At 43.2% G+C, this 10,715-nt stretch overlaps 2 protein-coding genes across 5 annotated transcripts in view; both read left to right on the top strand.

Annotated features, from left to right (window-relative positions):
- PEX11A (peroxisomal biogenesis factor 11 alpha) lies at window positions 1-5,731 on the top strand. Of its 4 annotated transcripts, none has more exons than XM_008070622.2 (3): window positions 7-205; window positions 2,717-2,832; window positions 4,995-5,731. In XM_008070622.2, the coding sequence occupies exons 1-3, from the start codon at window positions 150-152 to the stop codon at window positions 5,561-5,563; spliced, it is 741 nt and encodes a 246-aa protein (XP_008068813.1). In that variant the 5' UTR covers window positions 7-149; the 3' UTR covers window positions 5,564-5,731. The 4 variants fall into 4 exon arrangements, with proteins under 4 accessions (XP_021574512.1, XP_008068813.1, XP_021574513.1 ...); XM_008070623.2 differs by having other exon boundaries at window positions 52-205; window positions 5,088-5,731; XM_021718837.1 differs by lacking the exon at window positions 2,717-2,832 and having other exon boundaries at window positions 1-205.
- A 4,008-nt stretch (window positions 5,732-9,739) lies between these two features.
- The window catches only part of PLIN1 (perilipin 1), a 13,885-nt gene continuing 12,909 nt past the window's right edge, over window positions 9,740-10,715 (top strand). The window contains exon 1 of the mRNA XM_008070632.1: window positions 9,740-9,890. The gene's annotated coding sequence lies outside the window, so the exon portion shown is untranslated. The remainder of the gene's footprint in view (window positions 9,891-10,715) is intronic.

Here is a 10,715-nt window from a genome sequence, read left to right as displayed (position 1 = left end):
GAAGGTGCGCCCGCCCCTACGGGGGCGGAGAGACTCGGCTCCTCCCACTCGGCAGATGCCGGGGAACCAACCCTTCCCTGGGGACCCGGCGACGTCCCAGAGGACCCACAACTGAGCTCTGTGCGACTCGTGGCCTTGGGCTGAGCGCCATGGACGCCTTCACTCGCTTCACCAATCAGACCCAGGGTCGGGACCGACTCTTCAGGTGAGTCAGGTGCTAGCGGCCTCCACGCCTTTTTCGCCCTGACCCGGGACTCGAGTCCCCGTTCTCTGGCACCCCGCGAAGGAGGTGATAGCCTCGTAGATCGGAGCAGGAAGGGCCCTGCCAGCTCCCACGGAGGGAGTTTGGTCCTCGAGCCCCCCCTCCCCCTAAATTCAATGGAGTGGGCCGGTCGCCCCCGCGTCCCGAGCCACTTGCACGAAGCCCCGTGCCCGGCACCCCAGCCCTTTGGGACCATTGATGTGTGACACCGGCTGACAAATGCCCCTCCCCTCCTAATTTGGCAGAGACACACTGGGTTCTCCCCTCTCAGCGTTCTTCCGAGGAATCTCTTTTAAAGAGAACCTTTGGGTTAGCGTTTGTGACTAGGGAAGCAAACTACTGGTTGGGTTTTCAAATACTCCTTGAAATGCTTGCGGAGAGAGAACTCTAGTTTATCGTCCATGACTGCCCAGTATCTCATTGAGATATCGTTTCGTGAAGTGTAGAATATAGTAAGGAGATTCTCAGAAAGAATGAACTGCTCCTGCCATGCGAGGGAAAGCATCAGAGTATTTTTGATACTAATAAGTTACTGATTCATGATATTTCTTTTAGAGATTCGGTCGGTTCTTGCTTAATAAAAACTAGATTACAGTTGCAGTTTACTTAACAGCTCTTTATGCTCTTCTGGGTGTACAAGTGCTAAAACAAACAGGCCAGTAAGAATAGTCTAGTTAATGAGACTTTTGGAAGCTGACTTTTACGCCAGGTATTGTTTTCCGTGTTTTACAACTATTAACTTATTTAACCCTCATCATACTCTATGTAACTCATCTCCTAGGAGGAAGATGCTCAAAATAACCCCTCCCCCCATTTCACAGATGGGGAAACTGACAGAAGTAGGTTTAATAGGTACCAAGTGGTAGAAATTCAGATCCACACAGTTGACTCCAGTGCCCACTTTTTTTTTTTGGAGGCTGGATCTCACTGTTGCCCAGGCTGGAGTGGAGTGGCACAATCAGGACTTACTGCTGCCTCCACTTCCTGGGCTCAGGTGATCCTTCTGCCTCAGCCTTGCCAGTAGGTGAGACTACAGGTGTGAGCCACCACATCTGGCTAATAATTATTATTGTAGAGATGAAGTCTCCCTATGTTGCCCAGGCTGGTCTCTAGCTCTTGAGCTTAAGCAATCCTCCATTCTTGGCCTCCCAAAGTGTGGGGATTGCAGATATGAGCCATCGCACCTGGCCACCAGTGCCTACTTCTTAATTACCAAGCCATACTGTCTTTCCAGTTTGATCATATTTGTTTAAGTGGTTGCATTATATACAGGCTTCATTAAAACAGAAACCTATAACTCCAGTGTACTCAGAATGTTGGCCACAAGGTTTATCAAAGAGATTGGTTAATAAAATAATTGTTTAGGATATACTTACTCTGCAAGATCTGAGATCTCTAGCATTCATTTCCCATTCTCCTTGATGATCTATGTAGCCTCTGTGACCAAACTGGCATTCATAAAATAAAGCCTTGTTTTTGGGTTGACCCCTGTTATTAAACCAAATCTGAGAGAGGTTCATTGACATGACCATGACCAGCCCACTAATCAGGAAGCACGCTTAGAGAGAGAGAGAGAAATTGTTTATGATCCCTGTCTTCTCTTTTTACTAAATCCCTAATAACAAATTCTCCATTTCAGAAAATGTGCCACATTTTTACTGAGAGTAATATTTATAGCATAAAGGGATTCAAATGCAGTTACAGGAGAGTAGGAACCAGGCACCTATTTTATTAAGTGGACTACCAAGTGCATTTGAATGTTTGTGTACATAAAATTTACCATGTGTTATATTTTTATCAGTAAAAAATTGTTATTTGCAAGCATAGCAGTAGTCATTTTATTGAATATATAGTATTATTAAATAGGATTCTGCCTGGGTTTTCTATAAAGTAGTAATTAGTTTTGAAAGACAAATATAAAAACATACTAATTTGTATACTGGTGCATATTTAGTCTTTTATTTTGCAAAAAATTAAACAGTGATCAAACAATGGACTTTCATTTGGTTCTGGCTTGAGTTTGTGTCCTTTCACATAAGCAGTGGGTTAACTACATGGTAGAAAAGTTCATTTTAGATCTGAAAATCATTCTACACTGGGAAGATAAAAATGATGGATCTTTGCAGACTTAACAGGAGGGAGATTTTTGTACATTTTTCCACTTTCACTCCATCCATTTCTCCCTGCCAGCAAAAGGCCTTTTGGGGAGCTGTGCACTACATTGTTACAGAGTCTCTTTCATTCCCTTTATGTTGCATTTCCATCCGGTGTTCTTCCCTTTGGGCCACCTGTGGCATGAACGGCTGTTGCAGAATTTTGCCATTGTAGGAGCTACTGCATGAGAAATTGTCTTGTAAGCTTTGCTGTTAGCATGATGTTTCTATTTCCTTACTTCATGAATTAAGTTTTACTTAGTCTGTAAATCATTCTCCTCATGTTTTTTTTCCATTTCAGAGCCACTCAATACACATGCATGTTGCTTAGATATTTGTTAGAGCCTAAAGCTGGCAAAGAGAAGGTGGTAATGAAGCTCAAGAAACTGGAGTCCAGTGTGAGCACTGGCCGTAAATGTAAGTACCCTGTTTCTTGAGGGACAGAGGCTCCTGGTTTAGAATCTTCAGGCTTTTTTTCACAAAGTACTTTCCAGGGCATTGATTTCTAGTCAGTCTAGTTTATTGACAAAATTGACTAATAAGACTGTCTGCATGGCAGAGAAGACCATTCATAAACACCCTCTTATGTTTATATTTGGTGTGACACCATATTTTTCCGCTAGTCATAACCAATGGGAAATACAATGTGTCACTTTTTAGTTCTTAGAAGTAAAGGTTAAAAAATGTTTTGGCAGTCCCTGACATGAGCTTCTAAAGAAGAGCAGAATAGTTATATCCTGACCACCTGCCTTTTTCTGTTCTCTTGAGGATTGCTAGAGGATATGGATAGATACATTTTGTAGACCATTTGTGGGGTGGTTTCATGTTAAAGGCAAAAAGTGAAGTCAGTGTTTTGTGCTCATTTAATTCATTCTAATAACAAACTATACCAGGGAATTCCATACTTCTCAGAGCAATTGCTTGTTTGACTCCTTGTTTGATGAGAACAAGGTGTTGCTATAGTAGGTTGGTTAGCAGAGGCGTTAGAATGGAATGTAGAATATCACACATTGATCAGTTGTTTTTGAGCATCCACTCCTTATAGGTACAGAACTGAGCATTATGAGAGAAATAAGATGCTTTAAGTAATGATAGGACATTTAGTGCCAAATGTATTGGCTGTCATAGAGGAAAAGAAAGGTGTTTTGGAAGAGGTGGAACTTGAGATGTGGTTATGGAGAAGGAAAGCAAGAGTTCTTTTGTTAATTTAGTTAATTTTTTTTAAAGCAAGAGTTCTTGAAGGGCAGTTTCTTCTAGTAATGGCTCAGAGGTGTTATGAGCAAACCATTGTACTGGAGGATCAACTAAGAAACTATTTTGACAAAGAGAAGACTTAAGTTGTCAACCAGAGGGATGGGAAGGGTGTAGCGAGCTTTTCTGGATGACTTTGAAGGCTGAGATCAGAAATTCTATCTTAGGTTCTTTAGAATGTTGAACCTCAAAGGTCTTTTAGAGGTCACTACTCTCTAAGTCCCAAAGGGACTTCTCCAAGGTTGTTCAGCCAGTTAGTGCAAGAGTCAGAACCGAAGCCCAGAATCCATATACTGGAACAGTCATACATATACTGCCTTGTGTATTATTCTTGATAAAATAGTACCATTCTTCTGAAATCTTGTTTCTGAGAGTCACTATTTCTAAGCACTTGCTAAGTCTAACATATAGTCCTTTAAGGAAAAGTACTTCTTATGTATCTTCCATAATGTTTAGGACTATAACTCTTTCTCAGAAGGTGCTCAGTAAGTACTTGTTGATTGATGCATTGTGAATTATATGCTTACATAACTGAATTACATGTTTACATAAGCACATGCCATTGTAAAGGTTGATTTAATTCAACTAGAAGCTACATGTGACAATATTATTAATTGTCCTATCTGTTAAATCCTCTCATCTCTACTTTGTTTTCTTGACAGTAGGTTGCCAAAGAGGGGTTGGACCAGAGAAATGGCAGAGTGATAATGGTGGGTTTTTTTAAGGCAATCTTTTCTCTGGAAAGTAAATAAAATGTATCAGACTCTCCAAGAGAATGTTGCATCTAGAGTTCATGTTGTCATAGTATCTTCCTTCTAGAGAAGTATAGCTGGTAATATTCAAATGTCAGCCCGTACTCATGATTGACCTTGCCTGGAGTATGCTGTAAGTCAGTGTTAAGGTGTTCACTGTAATTAAGGTGTTCACTGTAATGGAGGGGATAAATGTAAAGAATCATTGTATTTTGTGCCTTCCAGGATCAACTTAGGTGTCCTTAACATATTGTAAAGTCTCCTTACCTGAGCAAAGACTACACCTCAAATGACCACCAGCTGTTAAAGATCCCATGGTAAACTGGGCTTGTAGTCTCAGCTACTTGGGACAATGCTGAGGCAGGAGGATCTCTTGAGCCCAGGAGTTTGAGGCTGCAGTGAGTTATAATCGCACCACTGCATCCCAACCTGTGCAACAAAGCAAGACTCTGTTTCAAAAACAAACAAAAAAACTTAAAAAAAAAAAAAGTGTGACTTCTTACCTGATACAGGGATTCTACCTTCCCATTACATACTAATGAAGTAACTGTTAACTATTGTGGATTCTACTTGCAGGGTTCAGACTAGGCAACGTGGTACATGCTGTACAGGCAATTGAGCAGAACATTCATATCACTGACCCGGTCCTCCGCTTATGCCTGACATTTGCCAACCTGAACCGTGCAATTTGTTTCATCTGTGACACCATCCTCTGGGTGAGGAGCGTAGGTCTCGTCTCTGGCATCAACAAAGAGAAATGGCGACTGTGGGCTGCCCGCCACTACTACTATTCTCTCCTGCTGAGCCTGGTGAGGGATGTCTATGAAATCTCCCTGCAGATGGAACAGGTTACACATGACAGGGCAAAGAGGGAGAGGTCATCCCAGGATCCTGTTGGGTACAGCGTGGCTGATGAGGAAACAGAATGGCTCCAATCCTTTCTCCTTCTTTTATTCCGATCTCTGAAGCGGCATCCTCCACTGTTCCTGGACACGGTGAAGAACTTCTGTGATATCCTGAACCCTTTGGACCAGCTGGGGATTTGGAAGTTCAATCCTGGTATCATTGGACTTGGAGGTCTTGTGTCCTCTATAGCAGGCATGATCACGGTGGCATATCCTCAGATGAAGCTGAAGACCCGCTAGAGTATTTTTAGGCTGAGAACTAGTACCTGCTTAAAAGATGACCTTTTAGTGGAATGGACATTTGTATTAGTCACAGGCCATGTCATACTGTACTTGAGTTCTTGTTCAGATGAGGCCGGATGCAGTGGCTTATGCCTGTAATCCCAGCACTCTGGGAGGTTGAGGCGGGAGGATTGCTTGAGCCCAGGAGGTTGAGACCAGCCTGGGCAACATAATGAGACCTTGTCTCTACAAAAAATAAAAAAAATTAGCTGGGTATGGTGGCATACGTCTGTAGTCTCAGCTACTTGGGAGGCTGAGATGGCAGGATCTCCTGAGCCCAGGAGGTTGAGGCTGCGGTGAGCTGTGATCATGCCATTGCACACCTGCCTGGGTGATAAAGTAAGACCCTGGCACAACAACAACAACAACAAAAGTTTCTGTTCATGAGAGCAGAGGTGGGGCCAAGAATGGAAAAGGGGGGTATGAAGATTTATATATGTTTTTTAGAGCACTGGAGTGACGTGTGGATTTCTGAATATTTTCCCTTCATCTAACATTTACTGAGCATCTCTTATGTGTGTAGTAAGAGCTTTGTGTTTGCCGAATGAAAAAATTGAAAGGAAAAAAATTGAAAAAGACTCAGTAAAACTAACAAGTGAACATAGTAACTTTTGGGATGTGTGGATCAATGGTTTTGTGCAATCCACTAAGTCTGGTGCACAAAACTCTCAGATCTGGTAGAGGCCCTAATGTCAGTAGTAGGATGGAAGGGAGGTGGGTTTATAGCCTCTCATTTTTTTGGTCCTTATCATCACTGCACGCATGTCTTTGCTCTGTCCAGAAGCAGAATCAGAAAAGCATCAGGCACCTTGATGATATGAATTGTGTCTGTGGAGAGAGGCCTTTAGGTAATGCAGTGAGTAAGCAAAAGTCAGGAGTAGACAGAAGGGACTTGGAGTAAAAACAGGTGGAGGGTCATAATGAGTGACTGTATGTAGCCTGTGACAGGTAAGGAAACTGGCACTAAAACAAAAACAAACAAACCATCTGCCAGAACCTCAGTCTTCTGATTCCCAATCCAATATTCTTTTGATGATAGCTCATTGTCTTCAAGATTTAGAAGTGTGAATCTTTCCAGAATCCTGTGCTTTTTGCCTCTTACCCTCCCCCAATTGGAACTTTCATTGGTTGATATTCTGTTCTACAATAATTAAATCTGTATCTAGGCTTATCAACTAGATCATTTTATTCAAAACCTTATAACAATTTGGGTAATTCTACATTCATTTTTATAGAAAGTCATGCAGTTAAAAAAATTCATGAATACTCTGGATGTATTTTCTATGCCAAATCAGACTTCTTATCATAGGGTGGTTGGGGGAGGTGGGAAAGGTAGGACCAAATGAAGAGGACACTGGACTATTGAGTCAATGACATTGACACATGTTCCTGCTTCCCAACTTGGGTGTTGGGTCCTTAACTGTGGTTACAGATCCTTTAGTCTTAGGGAACTGAGCTGTGAGATAAAATGCCAGTAGGAGGCAAATGTCAGCCCTAGTAGCAAAGTCATGTCATTTATCTGAATGGAAATGAGGGGGAAAAATGTACGCAGTAAGTTAAATTTCTCAGAAATGTGATTGAGATGCTCAGAAATAGGCTCTAACTGTTGGCTGTCCAAAGTGGCCAATCAAGATTTGGAATTTGAGAAGGAACACTTGGGGAATTTTAAGAGTAATGAAAGCTACTAGATCAGGGAAAATAAAAAATTTAACTGTTTTTACCTTGTCACTCTAATAGATTAATTATGGTCAATACATTTCTAGACAAAATTGACTTGTGTCTGTGAATATGTTTTGGGAATGGAGAAGGGGCAAATGTAAGGCCATCTCACAGATAATTTGTAATTTGTCAGCTGGTACAGTGAGCTCTGGGCTGGAAGATCCAGGCTGGGGTGGATGATGAAGATGGATTCAATGTAGAGCCTCTGGGTTGAGAAAGATCTCTAACATGAGCTCATCTAGCCCGCTTCCCAGAGAGGGTTCACTATAGCAGTCCTGTTGGTGGCTGCCTGGCTTCTGCCTAGGGAAGTCTGCCATGAATTCGTGGTGGCATGTTATGGTCATATCCATCTTGGTGCTTTTGTCCTCTGCAAGTTAGGGTGGAGAATTGGGAAATGCCAATGCCTGTAGAGTTTGTATAAACCTTAATGGTGCCTGATACCTCTTCCCTGTGCATCTTTCTTCTTTCTAACCCTTCCCACCCTTGAGCCTCCACATTCATAGAGGATTCCAAAAATCAAAGATGCTCCTAATATGTGCAGGCCAGCACCTTCGCAACTGGACATTGCTGTCTGATAATTCATTTATACAATAGTGAATGCTTGAGTGTCGTGTGTGATTTTGGGAATCCTCTTGTGAAAAAGATGACCAGGGTCCCTGCTTTCATATGGTAGAGGAGTGGGGATGGAGAAGGAGAGAAGACATGACTCAATGCCCTCAAGCTGCTTCTGGAAAACAGCCTCTCCCCTCTTCCCTTGGGATTCTCCCGGCCCTTTCACCATGCCTAACCTCTCACCCACATTTTGCACCCTCCAGTAAAGCAGCTAAAGGACGAGCTTAGTCAGCAGAGCTTTCAGGCACAGAGCCCTATACTCCCTCTGGCCCATAGCCACTACTCTGAAGGCTGAAAACTGCCCTTTGGCCCAGGTTGCTGTCCACACACAGCCTTGCAGATCATGTGTCCTGAACCTTGAAGTGAGGGCAGAGGCCACTTCTTTAGATACTTCTGTTCCTCTCCATCACTGCCTTGTATTTTAAAAGCCCAGGTTGGGTCAATAAGTATTAGATGTATGACATATTTATTATTCTTTTTGGAGGCTTCCTACTTTATTCTCCTCCCTTTCCCAATTCCTCATTCCCTACTTTATTGTATCACACATACATCTATCATAAAGCACTGTTTTTTCCCCTCCTACCCATCTCCAGTTGTCCACAGTGTACGACTTAGCAGAGTAAACAATACATATAATAAGCCAGGCTCGGTGGCTCAGCCTGTAATCCCGCACCTTTGGGAGGCTGAGGTGAGTGGATTGCCTGAGCCCACGGGTTCGAGACCCGCCTGGGCAGTGAGACCTCATCTCTACAATAAATCAAAAAATCAGCCGGACATGGTAGCGCATGCCTGTAATTCTGGCTACTTGGAAGGCTGAGGTGGAAGGATCGCTGGAGTCCAGCAGGTTGAGGCTGCGGTGGCCGGGAGTGGCCACTGCACTCCAGTCTGGGCGACAGACTGAGACTCCAACTCAAAAAAAAAAAAACACACAAAAAAAAATACATATAATTCCACCAGCAACAAGGAAAATAAGTTTTATTCTCCTAGTATCCATTTAAATTAAGAAATCCTTCTTAGATAATCTGAAAAGTTTACAACATAGTCCTCCAGGAACTAGAACTTGGCCTTGTGCCTGAGTCTTTGCCAAGGAAAAAATGAGAAGTGATAGTTCTTAATTGTCTAGATGCTGTTGACTGGTGATAGAATCTTGGTCAACACTCACTTCTCCAGACTTAGGAAAACAAAATCCAGTTGGCTTTCTCACTGCCAGTTCTAGTGGCATCTTAGGCCAGGTAAAGTTCAATAAATTTTCTTACAGGTGTGGAAATTACTCCCTCAAAGGCTAGTTTGTCAAGGACTCAACTCCCAGGCTCGTCACTTCTTCACTGAGGGCAATTTATCTTAATAATCAAAGTCTAACACATTCAGGTGAACTCTGTTCCTGTGTGGGTTTGAATCTTTTTGTTCAATATTTGCTCTTGCTAGTAAATAAGAAAGGGTGGGAGAAATGGATTGAAAACTGTCCCACAAGACCCTCTGTGGAAAGGAGCCAAAGATTACAGAATTCAATCAAACTTTAGAGCTTATGAGTTTAATGCCATATATCCTAATACCTTCTTTCTGGAAAGTGTTTCTTTGTGAAGCGGGGGCCAGAAACATTGCAGACTGATGCTTCATGGCTCTGGAATACCAAGTCTTCTGAGCCTGGATCTTCAGCTCTGTGATCTTCCTCCTCATTGGCTAAATGTCCTCACAGAAGTTAGAGTATGCCCAGGGGACACAGGGTCAGATAACTGTGGCAACTGGCTGACCCTACTTTCTCTTCCTCTCTGCCCTCCTCTAGCTGGGAGGCGTTAGTAGCACTGTCCAAGACTCCCTGGAGTGACTGAACTTGTTTCTGCCTGAGGAGCCACTCTGTGAGACTGAGGAGGTGGTCAGCTGGAGTGAGCTTGGGGGTCCTAGGGCATCTGCCTCTCCTGGCTTGTTTATGCACATTAAAGGGAAGAAGTTGACGGTAAGGATCTCTTGGGAATTTACTGGGGATGAAAAGACCTGCAGGGGAACCACTTGGGGAGAGATTCAAGGGGAATGACTGGGAACTTCAAGTAGCTATTCTGGGGTCACTAGCTTTTCCAGAATGCAACTGAAATAGCTGGTTTTAAGAGTGACAGCTTTCTTACCTGGCTGAACATAGAGGGACATACTGGTAGATATACTTACTTAGAAATAGATTGTGGCCGGGTACGGTAGCTCACACCTATAATCCCAGCACTTTGAGAGGCTGAGGTGAGAGAATTACCTGAGCCCACAGGTTCGAGACCAGCCTGGGCAACTTGGTGAGACCTCATTTCTACAATAAATAAACAAATTAGCCGGGTGTGGTGATATGTGCCTATAGTTCCTCCTACTTGGAAGGCTGAGGTAGAAAGATTGTCTGAGAGCATTACACTGTACTCCAACCTGGGCAGCAGAGTGGGACTCTGACTCAAAAAAAAAAAAGCAAAAAAATGAAATAGAGGGATTAAGCCAGAACTTTTTAAAAAAAAAATTAAAAAGAAGACTAAACCAACAACTTATTATTTTACTCCCTCTTGGACCCTCCTTTAAGAATCTGAAGACAGCCGGGCTCGGTGGCTCAGCCTGTAATCCTGCGCCTTTGGGAGGCTGAGGTGAGTGGATTGCCTGAGCCCGTGGTTCGAGACCCGCCTGGACAGCGAGACCTCATCTCCACAATAAATCAAAAAATCAGCTGGGTGTGGTAGCGCATGCCTGTAATTCTGGCTACTCGGAAGGCTGAGGCGGAAGGATCACCGGAGCCCAGCAGGTCGAGGCTGCGGTG

Source organism: Carlito syrichta, unplaced genomic scaffold (assembly GCF_000164805.1).
Source record: "Carlito syrichta isolate Samal-C Ts95f unplaced genomic scaffold, Tarsius_syrichta-2.0.1 Scaffold313872, whole genome shotgun sequence".
Taxonomy (NCBI): Eukaryota; Metazoa; Chordata; class Mammalia; order Primates; family Tarsiidae; genus Carlito; species Carlito syrichta.
This window is presented reverse-complemented; position numbering and strand designations above follow the sequence as displayed.